The sequence below is a fragment of the Balaenoptera ricei genome, chromosome 2 (genome assembly GCF_028023285.1).
Source record: "Balaenoptera ricei isolate mBalRic1 chromosome 2, mBalRic1.hap2, whole genome shotgun sequence".
Lineage (NCBI taxonomy): Eukaryota > Metazoa > Chordata > Mammalia > Artiodactyla > Balaenopteridae > Balaenoptera > Balaenoptera ricei.
The window spans coordinates 140,801,266-140,826,256 of NC_082640.1; the positions used below are offsets into that span (position 1 = coordinate 140,801,266).

General features: G+C 37.4%; 1 protein-coding gene across 8 annotated transcripts in view; it reads right to left on the minus strand.

Annotated features, from left to right (window-relative positions):
* Nucleotides 1-12,756: 12,756 nt before the first annotated feature.
* DDHD1 (DDHD domain containing 1) overlaps nt 12,757-24,991 on the minus strand; it is a 90,677-nt gene continuing 78,442 nt past the window's right edge. For 3 of the 8 annotated variants that reach the window (XM_059914253.1, XM_059914249.1, XM_059914251.1), the window contains 4 exons: nt 24,483-24,735; nt 23,278-23,469; nt 20,602-20,685; nt 12,757-14,325 (listed from right to left, as the gene is read on the minus strand). In XM_059914253.1, coding sequence (XP_059770236.1) covers nt 14,144-14,325; nt 20,602-20,685; nt 23,278-23,469; nt 24,483-24,735 — 711 coding nt within the window. In that variant the 3' untranslated portion in view covers nt 12,757-14,143. The remainder of the gene's footprint in view (nt 14,326-20,601; nt 20,686-23,277; nt 23,470-24,482; nt 24,736-24,991) is intronic. The other 5 variants (XM_059914255.1, XM_059914252.1, XM_059914254.1 and 2 more) reach the window with 3 other exon arrangements.

Genomic DNA, 24,991 nt, shown 5'->3' on the forward strand with positions numbered 1-24,991 from the left:
GACCAGATTTCATAGCCTCTGTGATAGAATTTTCCTCCTTGCCTAACATTATTCACTACATAAAAGAAACAAGAAACAATATAAAGGTAAAACAAAACAATAAACTCATTATGGAGCTCCTAGGTCCTGTGAGAAAGTGTTAGATCTAAATCCTGTTATGCATATTTGAATACTATTCCTAAAATGTTTGGACCACTCAAAGGCTAGGATTCATGGGCAAGTGTTAATGATTTTAAAAGTTACTTAGGTTATTAGGTTGACTTGAAGTCATGTCCCTGCCAACACTTCAGTTAGTTCTTTCAGAATACTGGGACAGATCACTCTACTTTTAAAGATTCTGATCCTCTATTCCTTTAAATGTTTGGGGAAGACATTTCTTTCCTATTTCCAACATTCTACAATTTCCCAGTATCTTCCTCTGGGATAATAATAATATTTCTATTGCTCAGTACTCTCAAAGAAGAAGGGACATTTGCATTCCATAGCGTTTAGACTGTGGTATGTAAATGTATCCCAGATTATTCTTCATATTATTTTATTTCTGCTATCAGTGGTTGTATTGTTGTTTTGTTTTGTTTTTTAAACACATACTTTCCAATAGGTAACTCACACATACAGTTAAAAATTCAAAAGGCATAAAAGACTATATACCTAAAAGTGAGTTTCCCTCCCACTCCTATCCCTCATCTATCTAATCCTCTTTTGCAGAGGAAACCACTGGGACTAGTTTCTTGCCTTTCCAAGGTATTTTATACCCCCAAACCCCCTTCACAATAGATTACATTCTATACATTCTACATTCTATACACGCTGTTCTGCGTTTTGGTTTTCACTTAACCAATATAGCTTGGGGATTGTTTTATATCTGTACATCCAGGACTGCCTTATCTTTAATTTCTTAAATCTTTAAAGTGCACATCATTCCACTTTACGGAGGTACCGTGATTTATTTAACCAATCCCAATCAATGGACATTTACTTTAGTTCTAATCTTGTGCTGTCACTAACAGTTCTGCAATGAATTACTTTATATGTAGGTCATTTTGCACATGTGAGAACACTTGAAGGATACATTTGTAGAAGCAGAATTGCTGAATTTAAGGGTATGGGCATTTACAATTTTGATAACCATCGCCAAATTGCCCACCAAAGGGCAAACACCTATTCGTGTTTCCGCTGGCAAACATTTGAGAGTATCTGTTTCCTAGACCCTGACCAACAGAGCACATTATCAAGCTTTTTGAACTTTGTCAGCCTTACAGGGGAAAAGTGGTATCTCATACTTTTAATTTAGATTCTTCTCACTGAGCGATTTAAAATGTCAACTTTATCATAGACTAAATTTATCTATTTGACGCCTTTCTGGGCTTTCTAGTTTATTCCATTGGTCTCTCTTGTCTCTTCATACACTATAGTGTTTTCATCACAGTACCTTTACACTATGTTTTACTCGATAGTAGGTCTAATTACCCTTATTACTCTTCTTTCCCCTAAGAAATTTCCTTGCTATTCTTGTTTATTTTTCCAATATAAATTTGAGAAATAGTTTGTCTTCAAATAAAATCCTGCTGCATTTATATTGAGATTGCATCATATCAATAGATTACTTAGGCATACCACTACTCACTTGTTATTTAAGGCTTACCATTTCTTGTCCATATCTTTTGAATAATGTCTTCCTTGTGCTTATGACACTGTCTTAAATAAAATGTTTTCTTATTCATTCTTCACAGCATCTTTGGAAACAGGCAGGGAAGATAGGAGATACGGGATTAGTCCCAGATTATATTTGATAGATCTTAACCCAGTTTTATATCTACTATTTGATAATGCCTCACCAGTAAGTAGATTTTAGGAAAATTCAAAAACAAAACAAACTTTTCCACCCACAACTAAATTTTCCTATTGCAAAAAGCGAGCAATATGGAAGCACAATTCTGCAGTGTATTTTTTGTGCGGTGATCTGTGGCCAAGCAGTGTGGAATGCATTCCAATCATGGAGTAACAATCTCAAGAGAATTTTGAAACCAGAGTTGGCTTGAATGCTGTACAATGACACCCAGGATCTTGGCTTACTTCCCAGATTTTCCCTTTTTGGTTTTCTAGCAAGTTTGGTCATGCCTGGGAATTTGCTGAATATGGCACTTGGATCAGTGACTTCTTGAATGTTACGTTGGGATCAATGGCATTTGTCTGCCCAAGGGGTTTTGGACTATAATTTTTAGATAAACCGCTGTTGTAAATAAGTTCTCAGGAAGGCCTGGCACAAGGGTGCAGACAGGAAGGGCAGTTTGTGAATTGTTAATGGAAGGCAAAGATCTTGTGAGAGAATGTTCTACTGTGAATAGTATTGAGTTGCATACCTGGGCACACTGGTGTTCCAGCTGGAAGATCGTCAAGTTTTTAAATAAATATCTAATGTATTTAAAAGCTATCTTTAATGCCACCCTTGACACTCACTAAAGGTCAGCCAAGACTTGATAAACAGTTGCTAATCTGCAGTAACCTGGGCACTGCCTACCATCACCCTAGTTCAGTTAACATGGAGAGAGCTGAGAAAGCGCCTACATTAGTTACTGAATTACTTAGGACACAAATATGTGTCGACATATATCTGAGTATATTTTTGGATTACATTTCCAAAACAAGTACTGTTTGCATCATTTATTTTTAGTCAACACTTTTCTCCTCAATGTCATGTGTAATTAAGACCTTAGGTAAAATATTTTAAAAATGTACAGCAGTGTGACACACATACTCAGGTAACATCTGAGGCTTTCTGCCACCGCATAAATGAGAACTTTCTTTAGCTCGTCCCTCTGCAACAAAAAGACTACTGTGTTCTAAACTAGAATGTTATGCAAGAATCTGAATAGCGTACAGTTTACTGAATGCTCAGCCTGTTTAGTGACATACCAAAAAAGTAGGACAAAGGCTAAAGGCAAAAATGTGGGGCAAGTTTTAAGCAGTGAAGTTAAAGGCATATGGATGTTGAAATGTTCAATTATCAAGGCAGAGACCAGGTTGTAAAATCTAGCTAATAAAAGTATAAAGATGAGCAGTGAATGGGATAGTTGTTTGATTCAATGATCTCACTTGTTTGTTGAGCATTAAGAGTGTTGCCAAAATTCTGAAATTAGACCTCTCTGAACAGAGAATGGTGATGATGAGATGGTGTTTTATATCACTTGCCTTTTATTCCCACTATCACGGCAACTCCTTAGATTATACATATTAACCATTTATACATGAGAAATTAACAAAAGGTGAGGCAAAATGGGGAGCAAAAAGTAAAGTGTTACAGTAAATTAGGTAAAGGGTGTATAAAGTTAGGACAGCATTTTCAAGTCTAAGAAAATGACATAAACAGAAATTTCATGATTCTCCTAAACACAAATTTCATGATTCTCCTCATATTAATAGAATTTGTGTCAAACAAGTCATATGAGAGTCTGACGAACCTCTTAGAGAAATGTAAAACGTGATTTAAACTAAAGAGGGGACTTCCCTGGCAGTCCAGAGGTTAAGACTCTGTGCCTCTAATGCAGGGGACGCAGGTTGGATCCCTGGTCAGGGAACAGAGATCCCACATGCTGCGTGGCGTGGCCAAAAAAGAAAAAGAAAAAAAAAACAACAACAAAAAACTAAAGGGAATTCTAGTTCCTTTTGATGACAATTTTTCATTTAAGATTTATGGACTCCTTAGGGACCTCTATATAGCTCAGAACCTGAGTGCCTTATATATATATATATATATATATATATATATATATATATATATATATATATATATATATACACATATATATGTCATTGTAGAATTGTAGAGAACTGTCTGAAAGATTTCAGAGTCTGAATTCTGCAATAGACTTCACACCATTAAAAATGTGGTTCCAGGATGATTATGACAGATTACAATACAGGATATTTTTCAGCCTTTCAAAACCTAGGGAATGCGAGTTAACCATTCCCAGGATTGTTTTATTCCTGGGTGATAATATTTAGGTGCTGTATGAACTTAAAGGAGTACAGGTAAGATTATACTCATTGGGCAACTCACTTGTCAAGACATCGGCCATTTCTGCTCCTAGTCCTGAAGGGGGCAAAGCAGGATGTCATCACCTTGGTTTATTCCTCTCATGAAATATGCTCATTTCTATCCTGCTTGCAAGCACTGTGGTTATTTTTACCAGCATCTGAGACCACAAGCAGGGGAGTAAGCTAGAATTTTGACTGAGTTACAATTCTCAGGCTTTTACCTACAGATAGTGAGGTAGAGTCTGGTCCTGAGGCCCATCTGGACTGTCTTCCCACGCATTGCACTGGGAGAGGTGGCACAGTACAGGCTTGAGCATCATACACCGCAGCTCCATCTTCTTGTAGCTGTGTGACCAGGGTCTGGTTACCTCAATCTTTCTATGTCTTGGTTTCCTTGTTGAAAAATAAGGCCTGACAACAGTGTTTACCTCAGGAGGGCACTGTAAACATTAAACGAAGGAATTCACCTAAAGCATCTAGAACAGTGCCAGGTAGAGAGCAAACAGGTAAATGTAAACAATAATTTTAACAAAAGTCACATGATTGAGGGTTTAATAAATTTGGCAAGCTAGTAAGCTCTCCCCCTCCTCCGATGCATATAGACATATCCTTAAATCTTCTTACAGTTGAGAGAGGGAAAAATGAGCAGGGAATCCTTGAGACAGGGTATGTCAGCAAATCTTTACAACCATAGGTCTAGTTGAGAAAAATTCCCAGGCTTCAATGTGTCAAACTGGAGTGTTCTCCAACTTGGGGTTACTATGAGGAGCCAGTCAGACAGCCCCAAATAAGATGCCCCAGTTGTTCCCACTTGCTAGGTCACTTTCCACTGTCACCGCCTGCGGGAGCAGTCCTTCCCCTCTGCCGTGCTGCGGTATCCTTTCCCCGCACAGGTCCTCTTTAGTACAGCACGTGATCAGTCAACCATCAGAGGCAAAAGTTTTGTGTAAGTACTGACACAAAACTTTGTACATTTATGTACAGGTACAAACTGGTGGTCCTCACCCTCCACAAAAGTTGTGGTCCCAAAGTTGACAGCTATTCATATGAAACCTGGAAAACATTCCCTTCTTCATAAACAAAACACAACAGAACATTATAAAGTCTCTCACAGAAGCAAATTAATTGACCAACCACCATTTCCCATGAACTCCCTCTTCTCCTCCTTTGCTTGTTTTCCCTTCCTTTATGTTTCAGTTGCAGAGAGGGTAAATCATAAATTACTGTCTGGTATAGAGAGAAAATAGTCTGCAGCTGGAAGGAATTGGGAAAGCACTGAGAATTTTCCTTTCCTAATCATGAATGCAGTGATTACTGACTTCAAAATAAGTAAAAGCTCCGTAAATGGGAAATAAGCAGAACACATTCTAGGGTGAGGGGACAGCAAGCGCAAAGGCAGAGAGATGTGAACATGCACTGCTACGTTTTGGGAACAGCATATGGCAAGAAGGAAATTCTACTTGGTCACTGTAGGAAACACCACTGAGTTACTATGGGGCACAAGTTGGGGAGTAATTATGAATGCCTAATTAGGCATTTTTGTTCTGCACAGGTAAATACAACAGTATTTTAAATAGTACACCCAAGGTCTATTTTCAAGTTCACCCTGGCATATAATACTTCCTACTTCTTTTCTGCCACATCCTAGGAGCTATTAATTTTGCTTCCTTTGGTTGTGGAAAAAGCAAGATCCCTTCTGCCTGAGCCTCTTGGTTCCATGTAGGGTTTGCCTATTCTCAAGGCTTCTCCCAATTCAGCAATTCCCATGAATTTCGGTCATGTAATTTTCATGGTTATGCCTAGCACTTACACAGTACCACTCTAGATATAATTCAATAAATTTGAGCCCCTACGATGTAGTGACCTACGGAGAGTCCGATGATGCGCCCTACCTTTAAAGAGCCTGTCAGTAAGTGAAAAAGCAACAGGTAATCAAACCCCAAATCAAGGCAAAATGAAACCAGTGCAACACACACATTGTTAATGGGGGGTGCTAAGGACTGAATATGTCCCCCCTAAAGTCATATGTTGAGACCTAGTCCCCAGTGTGATAGTGTTTAGAGGTGGGGCCTTTGGGAGGTGATTAGGTCATGAGGGTAGAGCCCTCGTGAATGGGATCAGTGTTCTTATAAAGAGGTTGCAGTGGAAGATGCAGTCAATGAGGAAGTGGTCTCTCACCGGACACTGAATCTGTCATTGCCATGAATCTTGGACTTCCCAGTCTCCAGAGCTGAGAGAAATGTTTGCTGTTTGTAAGCCATGCAGTTGATGGTATTTTTGCTACAGCAGCCCAAATGGACTCTGATGAGAGCTCACAAGCTGTTATTAATTTCAACCAGAGGATTGAGGAAAAGTCTTCAAAAGACACTGTCCTTAAACACAGACTTTCCATTAGGGATGTGGAGGTTATTTTTGGTCAAATGATTATTAACTTGAATTCTTCTGGACCCAAGGGACAGAAACCCATCTCAAAATAGCTTAAGCAAATAACAGGAGAGTGGAATTGGGAACGCTAGGGGTGGCATTTGCTTCAGTTCTCCAGGAACTCTTGGCCCTGCTCATGTGTGTGCGCTCCCTTCTCTCCCATAGCAGAGGGACATAACCCATGTTGCAGGAGGGAGGGGTGGAGTTTGACTACAGGTGGCTGCATGCTACCATGTGCCACCAGACTGCACTGAATAGCCACAGAAGGCTACCTGTACACACGGGCCAGCAACTCAGTCCTACGGAAGGCCTCTTCTTGGTCTAGTTTGGGGCATGTGCCCATCTCTGGGATAATCACTGTGGCTTATGAGATGGGAAATATGGTCTGATCTGAGACATGTACCCTTCACCTGGCCACGGTACAGACAGTGCTTTGATCAAGCTGTTTTAATAATAGGGACGCATGCGAAACAAAATAATTTTAACCAAGGGTGGGAAAGGTTGCAAGAAGGCTTTTATGGGATTAGCAACTTAGAACCACACAGAGTGGGCAGGGCAAGGGCAGTACTTCATAAGGAGATGGGAGGAGAGGACCCTAAAGGAGGAGAAACAGGATGTTGGGTAGACAAAAACAACAGGTAACCACTACAATAACTAAAATGCATGCATTCTTAGGCGAATGGTGTGCAGCCTGTGACAGAAATGCTGCTGAAGAAGAGAACTCAGGCAGGAGATGCAGGTTGGGCTAGGGTGTAGGGCCTCCAATGATAAATGGAACCATCCAAGGGCTTCAGTTCAAGAAATGTTGTGATCAGACCCACGCCACCCTATCACCCCCCTTTCTCTGAAAATGAAATGTCTAAGCTGTCAGACTATCATGACCAGGTATCCAGTTTCTTTCCTTCCCCATGTTTGCCTTTTCTTTCTCCAGTTCACACACTGTCCCGTCTCAATTCTATATGTAGTCCCTCCATCCTGGCCATTTATTTCCCAATCTAAAGTCAATACCACCTGAGGGAATTGCTTTTGTCTAGCACTGAAATTCCTGGATTCTTACAAACCCTACTTTTCAGTCAGTCTGGCACCAACCAAAGGGTGAGGCAAATGGGAAGTTAAGTGGAACTGTCGTAGTGATTGGTCCCAATCTGTATGGGTTCTTGGACTTAATTTTCTATCAGTTATCACACGTTCAGATTAGCCTGCAAGCCTGAGGACTATGGTCATCTTCTGACCCATTCACAATTGAGAAGCTGTGAATGGGTTTTATTCTACAGGATCAGAATGTGCCAACCTTTTCCTCTCACGTTTGAGGGAGCCAGTGTGCCACAGTGGCCGCCGACCCTCCTAGTAGGAGGTAGTGTGGTGGCCATTGCTCGTGAAGAGGTAGATTTTAATATTGTCACTCTTCATGAACTTTTTGGATTATCTAATCAAATATTAGGAGGGCTATGTTCCCAAGAATGCTTAGAACAGCCTACAGTCTTTGAGGTTGTTTACTACAGGGCACAAGTACTCGCACTTGGTGAATGAGATAATGAATGGATCATTCAGCCAGAGAAACAGTGTAATCCAGGAGAGAACTACATTTCTCTCTCACTTCCTTGAAATTATTAAAGGTGCATGCACTAGTTCCAAATGAGAAAAATCAAAATTGGACAATTCTAAAATGAAAGTTATATATTTTTTGCCCTCTGATCACTACACAGATCAAACGGGAATAATGCTTCAGTAAAACTGAACATTCTGAGAAAACCAACCTGCTTTGCTAACTGAAAATGAGAGGCAACAAAGGAAAGGAAAGGAAAGGAAAAAGGCCACCTTCTGTGAACTGTTACTGCAGTCACTGACAGCACTTAGGGAGGGTAAACGCAAGAAGAGGTCATAGAAGCTGAAAGAAAGGCAACAACATAAGGGTCGCAAGAGAGTCACAGTGTTAGCTGCCTCTGAGAATTGTACCTAAGAGCAAAAAACAAAAACCTTCCCAGGCTCTTACTGGCGGAGTTTGGATTTATTATGACAGCCTTAGACCCACAAGATGGTTGTACTTTTCCATCACAAAGCTCATGGGGAATCAAATATTTTCAGAAATCAGGCGGAGATGGTAGTGAGTGTGGGTGTCATCAAGGGAAGGTATGCAGGAGCTCATAGATATTCGATGTCTTCCAGGAGAAAGTACTAAAGGTCAAGTATTAACATACTTGTTTTTCATCTTTCTCTCCAACAGAGGACCAGATGTAACCTCCCTAAAGAATAGCTTCCCAACACAGCCTGGCAACTGTACAGTGGGAAGGAAGCAAGATGCACTCTGTGACACATAAATGAAAAACCAGAAGGTAACAGACAATACTAAGTGCACTCCCACCCCTATTCAAACACAAAGGCCGAGGAAAAGTTCATGCTAACTACCTGCCAAGAGACTATTTTTGGGGAAAACACGCACACACACCAGAAACTCGTCTCATATTCTCCACACAGTACTTGAATTTTAAAATTTCTATTAGTTAACCTATGTTGGAACAGTTTTAGAAGGGCTCTACTTGTCATGAATTGATAAAAGGTCAACATATAAACAGTATAGAAAGGTAACAAAAGGAATATTAAACATTATTTAACACTGTGCAACTTGTTTCCTTACCAAGTCTGATTTGTCACTAGAATGGAAAACTAATACAATGTATCCTGGGCATTTTGGCTTTTTCTTATTTAATTTTTTCATTCTTTTGCTTATTATTATTTTCTTTGATTGTGCCACCCAGCCCTTGGCAGTGAAAGCACGGAGTCCTAACCACTGGACTGCCAGGAAATTTCCTCTTTTGCTTTTCTTTTTTTTGGGTATTTTGAATCTAAGACACGAAAGGAAGTCTATCCAGACCCGGTAGGGAACTCTTTCAGGAGAGCCTGGGAACAAAGGAGACCAACTGGGGAACTCAAGCCTAGAGCCATTCGTTGAGAGCTCACAGCTAGAGGGCTGGGGGAGGGGATGGGGAAGACACACACACACACACACACACACACACACACACACATGCCCCCCTCCCGCCCCACCCCGAGGTAGTTTCTGCCATTTAGGAGCTCGCTATGTATTATGGGAAGGAAACAGGCACCGTGGTGTAAGACAAAGCTGGGAATCAGGGGACTAGGTTCTAATTCTGACTCTGTCATTGGCTGGCCATGTGACCTTATAGGGTGGGAGTGGTCACTTGTCAAACAAAATGATACATCTCTGTAAAATACAGGAATTAAATGTGATGGCATTTCTCTAAGTATATTCATATAAATAAAGTTATGGTTAAATAAGTTTGGAAAAACTCCCCCTCCTCCATCCCACAGCACCAGATAGATTCACACTGCATTTAATGCATCAGAGGCTCCTGAAAGTCCTGCTGTAAAGGAATCTTCTAAATTTGGCATTTCCCAAACTTATTTTCTGAACCGACATCTATTAAAGTCCGCAGAACATGCTTTGGAAAATGAGGATATCTACAGCCCTTCCAGCTTCAGAATTCTGTGGTCAACGACATCTTTCCTTAGAGACACCATCAAATTCCCTCCTCTACTGCTGAGTATTTAGTCTCTCAATGTCTTTGGGCTGAACCTAACATGCCACCCCTCACTTCACTTTTCATGACCTTTATGCTATTTAAATGCTCACATGAAACTAAAACAGGGTTGGACTAGATGACCTCTAAAATCTGAACAAACCCTGAAATTTTAGGATCCTTTGAATCATTGCAAACATCCAATGAAGACTAAAATAGGATGCATATGACCCAGGCTGTTATCATGCCAGCAGTAACGTTTACTAAATGAGACCTTTGAGATGAAATTTTATATCCTGCCATTCTGTACACTGCTCCAAGCTCAATACTGCACATACTTCCTTGGCAACTTCCTTTCCCTCTGACTACTGCAAAAGGAGACAGCGTGGTCTGCAGGCTTCCTAGACCCATCCTAGAAGTAACAGAGTTCAGAGTTCAGTCGGGGTGCTTCCTGCCAAATCTGCTGTAGATACAGCAAAAGTTTTTCTATGTAGGTAAGTTATTATAAAATGTCAGGAAACTATATGCATTGTCCATACCTAACCTAAAAGGATTTAATGCATGTGTTTCAAATTCAGCCAGAGGACCATCTGACTCCTGGCAGGGGCTTGAGGCGCAGGGATGACAGCAGAATCTGGGTAAGAGACACTTGAAAGTAACCACAGAAGTTAACCTACCCAACACTCAAGACTGTCTGGTCAAATTCTAGTTCTTTCTCCAGTCAATGACTGCTACATCCTCTTTTTAGCTCTGCCTTGACTCTTCTTTAATATCGCGTATCTTTTTTAGCCCCATTTCCACGCTAACAAAAGATTATTCAAACAATTGTTAAGACATAACACTCAAATTAGTTTTCTCAATTGTCCAAATGCCTTACTCATTACAGCTGAGAAGACAGAAATACTAACTAACCTAATCAGAAAGCAATTCAGTTTTTTTCCCTCTACTGTAGGCCTTACAGTGAACTTTCTAGGCTTGGTCCGATTCCACCTTAAGGGGCTCAAGTGTCATCACTGGAAGGAGTTGTGGAATTGGCCGTGACACTCCACTGATGGTTTCCTTTCCTCTGTTTACCCTTTGGGGGAAGGATATGACCCGAATGCTTCAGCCCCCAACGAGGAAACAACAGAGAGAAAATGAGAATGAGATGAGGGCTTCTACAGAACGTTCAATGTGAGAATTTCCAAAGGCTGACAGATGCTATTTAATAGAAGTCAAACATAAGATTCCCAAGGCTTGCTATGAGAAACTGAGTACATTTTGTAATATGTTCTAATATACTGTAACACTGGATTATAACACAAGCATAATTACTGTTGAAAATAAAGTTATGAACTAACAAAACATTCTCCTTATTCTAAGTTTAAATAATTCTTGGGGACCTAACTGGATTAAAATTGTTTGAACAATCTGACCAGTACTCAGAAGAATCATCATAGCAGGTACACAAAATAGAGAATAAAATTTTAATGGTATCAAAAATTTAGTACTTGCTGGAATAAAGTTGCAAAATATTACTCAGTAACTGACTTAGCTTCTAAATCAAGCTAGAATTACACATACTCTGTATATTACTTGAGTACATACAAGTACATTCCATGATAACATGCAGAGACATGGAAACAAGAAGAGTACTGTGAAATCAAAATCGCCATCTCTATTGATGAAATAATGAATTGAAAACAAAACCCCTATCCAATAATCCAGAATATCTCATTTTGAAAAGGGGGTTTTGAATGTTGCTGTTTTCAAGAACTCAAATAACTTCCATGTGGTTAAATAGCATTTTTTTCCTCAATATGAAAAAAGGGAAGCAGATATATTCCTATAGCTATGGGAATATACTTTTCTTTTTACTCTATATCAAATGAAAAGGTTTGCTAGGTTTTCACTCTTCTCAGGTAAAAGGGGCTCTTCACATTCTAATGGTTAAGAATGAATCCCTTGGGACTTCCCTGGTGGTCCAGTGGCTGAGACTCCACGCTTCCAATGCAGGATGTCCAGGTCCAATCCCTGGTCGGGGAACTAAGATCCCACATACCGCAACTAAGTCTGCAACTAGAGAAGCTGCAAGCCGCACGAAGACCCAGAGCAGGCAAGAAAAAAAAAAAAGAGAGAATGAATCCCTTCAAGCTCTTAGGCATTTGAGTGTCATACCACCCAAATGCTCACATACCTTTAATGATAAAGTCATATGGGATATGAGTTTAATTCTCCTGAGAACTAAATAGACCTACGAAATAAACAGGGTATGAGAATGACCTGAGTTCACAGGAATCTCTAAATTCGAAAGACATTGCTTCAGCTTTGCTAAGATTGCATCAAAAGCCTTTTATAGCAAGAGTTTCTTAGTGAGTCACGTATTTGGGCATGGAGCCTTGGGATCTTTTTAAGCACTAAAAAGAAGTTCTTTATGTTGTGCAAATTCAATGAAAGGCCAACAAAACAGATAGAGGACTGACAGTGCTGAGTAAAACCTACAAGTAATCCAAAGATTCTATCACCTTAAAAAGAAAGGAGAAGGTGAGATGTACGACCGACCAACTTTGCTCCCAGTTTGACGATTCCTGGGGAGCTAAGATAAGCAAAGACAGCACCTTAAGTGGAACCCAGCGGAAGCCTCTCAGAAGCATGGGTTGGTTGTGGCAGAGATGGCTACTGATCCCCTCTAAGTAACTCCTCCTTTGAGTGTGAGAACCCAAGAATGTATATGACGAGTAGGGTAAAGTACTGGCTTCACAGTCATTTCTCCAAATTATGAATTGCAACTTCTGTTATTATTACTGTTTGCAAAACAAGAGGTCACATGTGAATTATCAGTCAATGAACAGCACATAAAAGAATATGGTCTGTCTTCAGTCTGAGCTCTGATTTGCTCTGTAATCTAATTCAAGGCACTTTAAATGTTTTGGTGCCTTAGTGTACTAACATGTAACATGAGAATAACACTCATTTACTTACCTCAAGAAGCTACTACATAGATTATTAAATCGCAAAGCACTTTGAGCTCCTCAGATGAAAAGCACTGTGGAAAAAATTACAGCTGAGGAAACTCTTTCAATGCCTCAGAATCCTGAACCATTGTGTCTATGTCTCAATTACGATTCCTTAAACACTTTAAAAATAAAATTTGTTAGTGGCACTCCATCCCCTTTTTATATGTTAATTGTTTGGCACACAGATGCTTATATACTTAAAATTTAGTTGTCATACTCCCTACTCCAAAGAAGTTTACTAATTTTCCAGTAAAGTTTATTAAATGTACCCATTATGGAGTATTCCATGTCAAGTTTAGAAAACTTTAGCTTTCTCTGAGGTACATGTGACATAATAAAAAGTTCATTTTTTTTCAAAATAATTGAACTAGTGTTATTCGTGTAAAACTACAACTTTTTAATGAAAACAATGCTGGAAGTATGCCACAGTGTCTATATATTCATCTGAAGAGTACAAAGATGGAGTTCTGAGAAAAAAGGGCCTTAACGCTATAGAAAATAAATGTGGTTCTTAAATTGTTCAAAGGAAACATTTAAAAAAATGTAATGTTTCATACATTGACATAAAACAATTAGTCAGAGGTAATAAACTATAAATACAATAGTTCAAATGTTGTCTCTATTTTAGCATTAGTTTTTCTAAACAAGTTAAATTCAAAACATTTAAAATCTGTTACTCATGTTTCAAAGAAATTGTGGAAATGGAAGTTTTCATGGAGATCGAAAACAATGATACCACCTTGTGATCTTTACGTAGAATACCCTGGACCTTGATCATTTTAGATTTATAACATATTTTGGTTAATACATTAGATTCAACTCATTAATATGCCTTTATATTTGGGAGAAATTAGATTGTGATCTATAACCTTGCAGTCCACCCAAGTCCTCCTTACTTCCAGGTCTTGCTTGATTCTCTGCAGGGGGTTCTGTCAGACTCATACTTAAAATGATGAAAACTATAAATAACTTCTTTCGGACTGGACATTTGTTTTGTTTTTTAAAGTAAAATAAAGTGCTTCTAAATTCAATTATTTCTTACCCTAAACAAAAGTGAAACATACTTAAACCTGAAACTTCCACATGTTGACACATATATTTTAACAGAAAAGAATCAGTTTTGGGCCATTAATGTCCTTCAACAGTTCAGACTGGATCAAAGTTGGGTTTTGCACTATTATCGTGCTCATGTTTGTACATGAAGGTTAAAAGAAAGAGGGCAACATCCAAGGACGACCAATAGGCAGTATGCGATGTGACAGCTGACCAATAGCGGCTCTCCACAAGGCCTTCTCTGAGTTCAAAATCAATTCTGTGATCCAATTCCACTAAAAAGAAAAGAAGTCAAACAAATGAATAAGTATTACAAGATTGGTTCTATACAGACTTACTAGAGTTGAGAATAAAAATTTACCAAATAGAAGTGACTCTCCTAATTATTATTACTATTTAAAAAAAAGTGACTTTCCACTCTAATCTTACAGGAAAAAACACTCAAGAGCCTCAGCAGCTCAGGATTCTATTTGGTGAACCTTTTCCTTTGTATGCTCAGGTCAATATGGAATAATAAAGCAAGAAAACAAAAATCTCGCTTGGTATCACATAGTATATTTGGAATAAAGAAACTGGGCTCAAATCCTGGCTTTCCTATTTAATCTTTGTGCCTAATCTGTAAAATAAGGCAAGCAGCCTTCTTGCAGAATGATGGGCCAGGCTTACACGTAACAATGCCTGCAGGAGTGCAACAGGGCACTCAAAGGCTCCTTCACTGGGGAGGCCCTTTACATCAACTGGCTCAGGGAGATGTGTTGGAAGATAACATCTATTACAGTCCTACGACCTTTTTCTCTCCACTTGGCTGAATTCCTCAAAGGCAGCCACGACACACCCTAGTCTCTATCCTGTCAGCAGGGCCTAACATGCACCTGGGACATACACGCTCATTAAATGTTTGTTCAATAAAAGAATCCACTAGGTGGCCAGGAAAGTTAAACTGGGAGGAACAATGGTAATCCTTGAGAGGAAGGATTTCATTTTATAACAGTGTTGTCTTCAAACAATTCAGTGAATTCACTCAAGTCTTTTCTAAACACACAGAAAGTCCCTGCAATACGTGTTAGAGAAAAACCACCTTACCAAATCAAAGCTCTAAGATTGCGATCGGTTCATCTAACAAATCCTTAGAGATAAAACACTTAGAAAACGATAATTTGATCTTCAGGAACTCCTTTAAAACTGTCAATGAGCCATATTTTGAAGGGTCTGTCTTAAAAATAAAAAGCACCGAAATCACTACTATTCAGACACTCAAAGTCTGCTCTTTGTTCAGAGTACCAGCAGATGTGAAAAGTAAAAACTGGCAAAAACTAAGGAGGTGGGAGAAAAAGTTGGGTTTTGCTTTACCCTGGAAATTTGGTAATTGCATATAGGAAATCACATCATTTTAGAGAATGATTTCACATAAATGTTTAGCTAATGCTTATTTTAAACAGGTATTTTGTGACAATACCATTTGGTGATTTAAAAATGCATTTACAGTTGTTATTTTTCTATTCAATTGTGCTTTTCTGACAAAGAATGTCAGAAAATATCTGTACATTTTTAGATAAGGTTCACACTTAAACAGCATAAATACCCAGTTGGTTATAAAACCCCATGAAATATATCAACATAGGCTTTTTGCAAAGTTTTTTTAAAAACAAAATACAGAGTATTTTTCTCATTTAAATTATGATAAGCTAATCCATAATAAGAAATAGTTGAAATCCACATGTGGAACTGTGGGATAGTAATGTCTTAATTTTTTATCTTTTGTATTCCATGGGACATTTGTGTTAAATTGGTAGGTACATTCTGGTACAACAGACAGGAAGATGAAAAGAGGAAATGAATTCTCAAGCACGATGAAGAGGAGTCAAGGTGAAGTTAGTTATAAAGAAAAAAAAGGGGAAATAAGAGGAAAAACAGAAGAGATGGGAAACATACACAGTAAAATTGGTGAAGCCCACACCAAGTTATTTCTAAGAAATCACTTTTAAATGCCACTGTAGAATGTCTTCCTAGTCCAAGTCTTAGGTTGAACTGTTGTATTAAAGTCAAAGAAAGGGAGATTTTCAACTAGTGTTATTTGGCTCCACTTTGATTTTATGTCCCTGAAATTTATTCTTAATATGCTATTACTGTGCAACACTGCCTTTCATATACTATAAACTCAAATGATAAATTTATTGTTCCATTATATGCCCTTGTACTTCTCATCACCCAGAGGATCTTCAATAAGTGTCACTAACTAGATTGCCCCTCCCTATCCCTTTCTATTTATCTGTAGGCTGTCCCCATCAAAATGGGAATTAGGTAGCCAGCTTGTACCTGATGAACCTATTTTAGTCTCTCATCTTCCTTAAAAGGTTTACCCCAGGCAGTCTGGCTGCCATTGCAGCTGAGCTCACATTTGTGTTGGTTTCGCAGGTGGATGGATGGATGTAAGAGGGCCTATGTCTCATCTTCCCCCTTTCTGTAGATCACAGAATTCCCAAGGGGGTGGGGTTACTACATGGCAGCACTATTCCATCAATACATGTGCTATGAGATGTGCTCTTGACCAAAGTTGGCCCAAATCTACATGGAGTTGCCTTGGACCCACTTTCTCATTGTTACCATATCAAGAAGGGGTGGCACCATACAGGTTAGTAGTTTTTTCCACGTTTCTCTCACTGAGTTAGGTCAAAAAGAAAGGAGAACATAAAATCATCACTTTGTCCTTCTTTCTCTCTCTTGAGTGCCTAAGTGCTAAAATTCGTCTATCTACAAAAAAAAAAAAAAAAAAGAAAGAAAGAAAGAATGAGATTCCTGAACAATTGAAGAAAGGTAAAAATGAAAAAAAGGTTGTTGGCTTTTAACAATCATCAACGATTTGCACTGTGCTTTCAGCAGAGAATTCTTTGGTGCACAGGGCCTGTCAACATGGATATGGTGTTGAAAAGTAAAATATATGAATAGAAAGTCACCATCTTAGTATTATAATGTGTACTAACTAGACAGGTTTCTTCTATTTAATGGGAGTGTCTTAACTTCCCTGGAGAGAAATTTTCAAAAACTTAATGAATCTTAAAAGTTATCTTATTTGTAAATAACAATTATGGTCATAATTGCATGATTTTTTGCTTCAGGTCGATACCAAGAAAACCACTTAAAGTACTAGGTAAAGGAAACTGGGTTTCCAAATGACTGGTGAAAGATTCATTTGCAATAAGAAAGATTGTGCTCAGGGTTCTTGTTGATAAATTATGTCTTCTTATTTTTGTGCTGCCTCAGAGCGACTATATATTTCATGTGGTTAGGTGTTTGACATCCAAGGAATATTTACATTTTGTGACTTATCATAGCTTCAAATATATTTAAGAATATTCTCTAACCATCCTTTATTTGAAAAAAATAACAAAAACTCCATAATGAATTTTATAATCAGCTGTCATTTCTAACCCCCAAATTTCCCAACACTAATATACCCTGAAAGACATTCATATACCTAACATTTGACAACAGATGGGCTATTTGGGTAAATACAGGCTCATGGGTTGAATACAAAGAAACTCCTGGAGATGCCCAGATTTACTGGATCCTCTACCATCTGGTTGGAGAAATGTTCCTGATCGTATTCAGAACTACTCCCTTCCACTCATCCTTGGTTCTCCTCAAAACTAACTTCTGGTTCTCTACATACCCTGTGCTTCCCACCTCTGTGTTTCTGCTTATGCTGTTTATTCTCTCTGCACTGTCTCTTTATCTCTGCTTGTCCAAATCCTACTTCCACAAAGCTTTTTTTGATTTCTCCAGGTTAAATCATTTTCTCATTCCTTAGACCTGACAGAGGCCTTTACCTGTTTCTCTGTTATGTGGCCTTTACCTGTTTCTCTGTTATGTGGCTCATCACATTCTATCATATATTATAATTATTTCTGTAGTTATCTACCTTCCCTACGAGAATATATGCCCTCTAAAAAATACTTAACTTCCACACCAGCATTTAAAATCTTTATGGGCAGCACTGAAATCTGTTTCATCTTGGTATCTTTTCTAGTGACTACCTACTTGGCTCATGGTAAAATGGTTGAATGAATAAAAACAGGAAAAGAGAAAATAGAAGCTATATACATAATACCATCTGAATCAGATCAGTGTGGTGCAATTATGATTAGTGGTCTAATTGCTTGGGTAGCTGGGATGGTTTTAAGGTAGTGAATAAAAAGGACTACTTGAATGTAGGACAAATGTATGAGTGGATTAATTTTCCTTTCTCCAACTAAATATGCAAAAAGCACACATCAATTATTTCTCTATGGAAGTGACTATTACATGAACAGGGACCAGAGAGAGCACTTATATAAGCTCATTTCTTGAGGGGATTTCACTGAGTTAGATCAACACAAACTGCTGTTATAGAGCCAAAAACCCAAATCAGCTTGTTATGCTGAAACACTGTTTTGGAATCTATATCAAGTAAGATTTTTTTTTTTTTGAAAATAGAAAAAATGCATGAAAATTAGCAATTATAAATACAGAAATTATAAAATTAGATATGGTTAAAAAATCCAAGGAAACATCTGTAACTTATTTTTTTGTTAAAGGTAAAATTCGATATTTAAAAAAAGGAAAGAGAAAGGAGCTGCAAAAAAAGGAATGAAGTTAATGACGAAAATAATTTTAAACTGCTAAGATTAATCTTTACTGATACATTTTGAATCTGCTGAAAATTAAGAGACTGAAAATATCTCTTGCAGCCAATAATAATAATTTTTTCAAAGCAAACCTACACCTCTAAAGAACATTAAATATTTGTGTTGAAATCAGTATCAGTTATGGCATACCAACAGTCCTAGGGGAAGTGTTACTAATATCTGAAATAATTAGAAATGATTAAATCCTTTATACTATGAAATCCTTTTAAGTATATTACATGAAAAGAATACTCTTATATTTGTACTTGTATGGAAATATGTATGGAAATATGTTAATATAAATGTTTCAGACATTACATGAAATTTCTAAAAATCTTATATGTTCTGGTATAATGTTATAAGTAATAATCCTAGTTATTACTTTAAAATGTATATCTCAGAAATAACTAATTTTCTTGTCAACTGCATTATTATGAACTGTCATCAAATCTTTAACCGTGGTCATTTTTAAGTCTTTTGTCATTTACAGACAGTTCTGGGTGTACTCTGATGATTTTGCAAATATGTTCCTATAAAAGGGTTTCATCTTCAAGAAATACATGGAAAAGACTCTGACAAGTACAGGTTTCTGGTAACGGACTGTACTGCTGAACTGAATGAATAAGCATTTTCAGAACTCTAATGAAAAACTGATGAACTCATAAAAGTGCTAACAAAAGATCAAGACGAAAAAAAAAATTAATTACATGGGACTGAGTGAACTGATGAGGATGAGTATAATTTTTGTGACTTTCTGTCTGAATTTAAAAAAAAAAAAAAAAAAAAAAAAATTCCAAAAAAAAAAAAAAAAAAAAAAAAAGAAAATCCATTATATCAGATTGTACTATGGTCATGATGTCTATGACTTTTTTTCTTTTATTTTCTTTTACTTTTTTTTTTCACCAAAATAATTATTGGCTCACAGTATTTACCAAGACATCCATACTTTTACTTTCCAAAAGATGATTCACCAAAAAGTATGTGTTCTCCATAGCCAATTCCCTAGAGCCAATTCCCAATTATTACAACAAATTAAGCAAAAATTATTGATTATAATTTTCAACTATAAATCCTTGTTCCTTGAAATACTACTGACGAAAAATCTTTGAGATTTGGATCCAGAGAGGATTTTCTTTGATTATGTCAGGTGCCTAAGAGAAATTGTAACTTGAGATCACTTTAAAATATAAAGCATTGGCTTTGAGTGCTGTGGGCCACTTGGACAGGCTGATTTCTGCTCCCATTCAAAACTAAAATGAGTATGTCAGGAGTTCTCAGAAGAGACATACTTTCTTTTTCTGTTCCTCCTAGAGCCAGAGATGGACACTGAATTTCTCCCATCATACATCTGTGGGAGTAGAGAGTGATTCTGATTCCCCCATTGAATGATCTGGGGGTCTGATTCATGATTGGGGGAGGTGTCTTGGCTTTGTGTGCTGGTCACCAACCCCAGCTGAGCCTCAGGTTTTGTCTCCTGTTGCTCACAGAGAACCAAAGATGCAAGTCTTATAAATATATTTCACATGTCAAAAAAAAAAAAAAAAAAAAAAAAAAAGAATACTGAACCTCTTTGAAGGCTGTAGGGCAATAGAGGAGAAAGAGAATGGCCTAATGCTTTTCTCCCCTCTCTAAAAGGTTCCTTCTTTGTAGAAGCATATAGGAGTATCATATATTTTAGCACATTAAGTGTCTAATCAATACTCGGAGGTTTCTGGACCACTACATTTAAGATTAGAAAATACAGGAAGAGAATACATATAAAATAGTCTATTAATGGTAACATTCAAGCTGATCTCATAGAACTGATCCAATTTTTCAATGAGCAGGAGAAATCTAAGTAGATCATTTTCATAGTGCTCTGAATGCTATTCCTGACATATACCATACCGAGGGTATTATCTTTATTCTGCATTACATTTTCCGGAAAAAGAAGTTGTGGGAGATTAAAGAACGATTCTTGAAGTCTGAAATCTGTGAAAAAAAAACACAAGATGCTGTAAAGTGTTGGCTGATGGTTACAAATGGCCTTCAGTGATGCAGTGGCCAAAAGTTAGAACAATACTCCCAAATAAGCTGATTAAACCTAGGATACATAAAGAAGTACACACTTTGGTTTTTGTGAAGAGCTCTTTCATGGAAAATGTAAGAACAATTAACTCTGAAATATAATGTCATAATCTGTTAACGCCCAAATATCTCCCAAATGTATAGTTCATTTAAGTTCTAACCTAGAGGCAAAACAATGCTGAAAGAAACAGATTCTTTTCATCATATGTTACAAACACAGGGCAGTACAAGAAATGAAACAGTAAAACCACTGGAAATAAGCCTATACTTTCCAAAAGAAACGAAGAGTAGCTATATAAGATGCTTCAAATTGATGTCAATAAGATGGTTTCAATTGACAACACTAAATCTTCAAAGAGAGAAACCCTGATGGATCATGAATTCACAGTCTGTGTCCATCTTACCCTCAAAGAGCAAGAGAATCAAAGTCGGTAGCTTCAGAATGAAGGTTATCGAGAAGAACTGAGGCAATCGAATGTGAGCAGAAAGGAAGGAAGGAAGGAAGCCAGAATCACCTAATCACAGTGACCAAATTCCAGAAAGAAGATTTAAGGAAGAAAGGTTTTATGATTTGCAACATATAGCCAAAATAGCAATTATGACTTGAGAAATTTGTCTACATCAGGATTACATAGAAGAGTGTATTACTGAAGCAAGTCCAAGAATTAGTAAGGTGAATCTTGGGGATTTGATTTAAAAGGCATAATTCTCCCGTAGTAGTGGTCCGATTTTAAAAGTTGGACTTTTAAAATCTGTATCTAAAGATGAATACATGTAACTAAGAAATCATGATTAGCTCACAGTTAGCTGAGTCTATAGTTGGCAAGTAATTTACCATTAGGACCAACAAAGAATTTATATGCAAGAATGACAGAAAACATATTTTGTTAAGATATTAAAATATAATAATGTGATACAGCTAAGCATCTCTACTCACTTGTACTGGAAGAATAGGTTTCTTCTTTATTATCACTTTGAAATTTCTACGTTAAATAGTAGAAAAACTAAAAGATAGGTTTCTTCTCTCAGACCCTATAGACTTCTCTCTGTATGTCTTCATTACCCCGTCTCTTGGGCTCAAAATACCCTGCTCTCCTTGTTCCCTCATTCACCCTAATGTTTACTAGCATCACTGCTGTGCATTAACATTACAAGGAATTGCGGCTTTTTACCTGCCATTTTACAAAATTCTTTGAAGTTATTTTTCCTCAGAAGTTTAGTTTTCTTTTGACATCTGCATGTTATAATAGAATTTTGTATTTTCACAATCTCATTTCTGAGAGTAAGCAGAAGTGAGAGTTTAAGTCAGCAATAGTATAGGAACTCTTATAAGAAAACTATGAATTTTGTACAAATATCAAAATCTGAAATGAATTTTCTAGGCAGTGTTCAAAAGGCTTGCAATTATAAAATTTTTAGTACTCGGAGTCTGACATAGATAGGATTAAGTTAAAAAAAATGGAATTGGCCCAAATAGGAATGTCCAACTCAGAAATGGCTAGGGTAATTCATCACGGAGTGGAGGTGACTGTGGAGAAAGATCCAGCCCCTAGGACTGTTGCACGGCAATGAATGCTGGTTGTTTTAAAATTCAGAGTAGCAGACACAGTAAGAAAACAAGGCTCTAAATATCTGAAATGAAATGTTTAAAGATTTTTAGAGGAAGAAAATAAAATTTTCTTGCTATAGTTACAGAAAGGAAGTAGCTAGTTTCAGAGTCAACATTTCCTCGTGTAAGTCAATGGAAAACTAGGACTTGACTTATTATCTTATTTTACTGGACATTTAAAAATAAGGCTCAAGTTTACATCCTTGGAAGTAAATATATACTAAGTGTATTAGTGTTTCACAACTATTCAAGAGTTTAGACCTTATAAATCCACTGGAAAAATTAAATAAAGCTCCATTCTAATATAAGTCCAGTATAATTATCCTTTCATTCACTCATTTCTTCAGCATCTATTTTACACAAGGTAGCTGGGATAGGATTGGAAGCGATACAGTGGATCCAATACAATTAAAGCTCTGAAGGTTTTATAATTCGGTTGGATGAAGGGAACTGAGGGATTAGCACCAGGATGGCTTTGGCATAGCAGTTTTAAAAAGTATCAAGGGTAAATACAGCATAGGTTTGAAGCAATTACATGAATTTTTAAGGCTGAGAAGACCATATTTAAAAAAAAACAAAACACTTTATAAAAATCAGGAAGTGCTTACCACAAAGAGATTTGTTTTATGCTTGATGTGTAACACCTCTGTGCCACAAGGCCCTGATTATTAATGCTCTTTACTTAATTCACCAACGCAGAGAGTAAAACTGCATTTACCTAGGGATTATTCCTTAAAATGTAAGTAGAAGAAAAAGCATTGTTTCTTTAAAAGCTATGGCAGGCTTTAGATTAAGAGTTGACTGCTAGTGTTAATATCTTAACCCTTTGTGCTCCTCACATTTTAAAAAGGCACGGTATAAACTTGGAAAGAACAGTATGAACTAACATGCAGAGTCAAGAAAGCCAGAACTGCTATGTGCAAGGGTCTGCGTTGCCACAGTGGACGTGGGAGGTGAGGCAACCGGCTTCTTCTCGTCTTCCACAGAGTCCCTTGATGCCTCAGATGGCTGTGATGCAGATGAACGTCCGAACCTTGAGAACAACATTCCTCCAAGTCCCTTTCCAATGCTCGCAGCCCCTACATTTCACAAAACAGGGCAGTCATTCTGCTGAATTACACCACACACCAGGCTAAAGAGCACCACCCATATTTACAGCCACTTGGCAGAGGGACTAAGCCCTAGTCATGTTTTTCCAGGGCGGGAACATATGAAAATTACAATTTATATTGTAGGTTTCTAAATAAAAATGGTGTTGAATAGAATCAGAGTTGTACAAACTCCAGGAATATAGCTTACAAAGGAATAAAGATTCTATTTTATTTGTGATCATTGTTTTTTAAAGTATCTCTTAAGATTAAAAATGTTAATAAAAGAACCATGCCATTCACATGGGCATATATTCACTATTGATATTCTTACTCCTGAGGTTAAGTGGATATGTTATAAAAAGCTATGAATAAACAATCTTTATGACGAAGTCAAGTATCAATGAGTCCAGCAGATAAAGCCTTTTTATAGTGCCATCTTGTGGAATTTTTTACTAAGGCAACTTGTAACCAAAAGCAATGGACAAACTAAAGTGGCACAGAATTGAGCTCTGGTGCTACACCATTGTGGCTGGTACTGGAGATCATTCAAAGAGAAATTAAATACCCTTGTTGCCCTCAGGAAGGACACATATTTTGAGAGATTTTTAGGACATGGATCAGAGAACTGGTCGGCAGGGGCACCCTTAGTACTTAAGCACTCCCTCAGTTCATGGATGAGGAAGCAGAGCATTAAAAACTACGTGACTTCCCTAGATCTCACAGTAAGTGATAGGGCCAAGGTTAAAATGAGAGACTTGATTCCCCGATCTTCTTTTGTGCATCCAGCTATCTCATATTCTTTAACTACAGGATCTGATCTAATTAAGAGAACTTTAGTGCTTTTGCCCTCAAATATGAACAGTGAGAAGGTGGTTAGCTCTAAACATGAGGATTAACTGTTGGATGTTTTGTAATACATAGAGTATTTCCAAGTACTTAAAATTTCATGTCTATATAAAAGTGCTTAAATTCATTGATAAGGAATACTGAAAAGAAATTACCTAATATGCTTGCTTTGCCTATATTTGTTATAGATTCCCCATAGTGTCGGCGGGACAAGACTGGTGAAGTCACAGGGCTTGGTATTGTTGAAATGCCTTCACTGTCTGAAATTGAGGTAGGTTCTTTTGCTGGGTGAAGAAAGCTTGGCTTCATATACTCATAAGGTAGAGGATTGGAAGTATTATACCAGTGGATCTGGACAGGTGAAATGTTGCTGTAGTGTTTCAGTATTAACGGTTCTAATCTATAAGCCTTGATTTAAAAAAAAAATTCAAAGAAACAAAACATTAAGGTACAATGCTTGGATTTTAGTAAACTGTTCATTCTTATTTTATTGCATGCTCAGTAGACCTCAGCAAATGTTTAAAAACCTGATATTCTTAACATGTGTTCTTATTTCTTCACTGTTAATAATATGTAGTTTGTCCAATTATAGATCCTTGATGAGACTATAAAAAAACAATTAGTCTAGGCTAATAGTGCCCATTAATTAGTTTTTCAGAGAAAT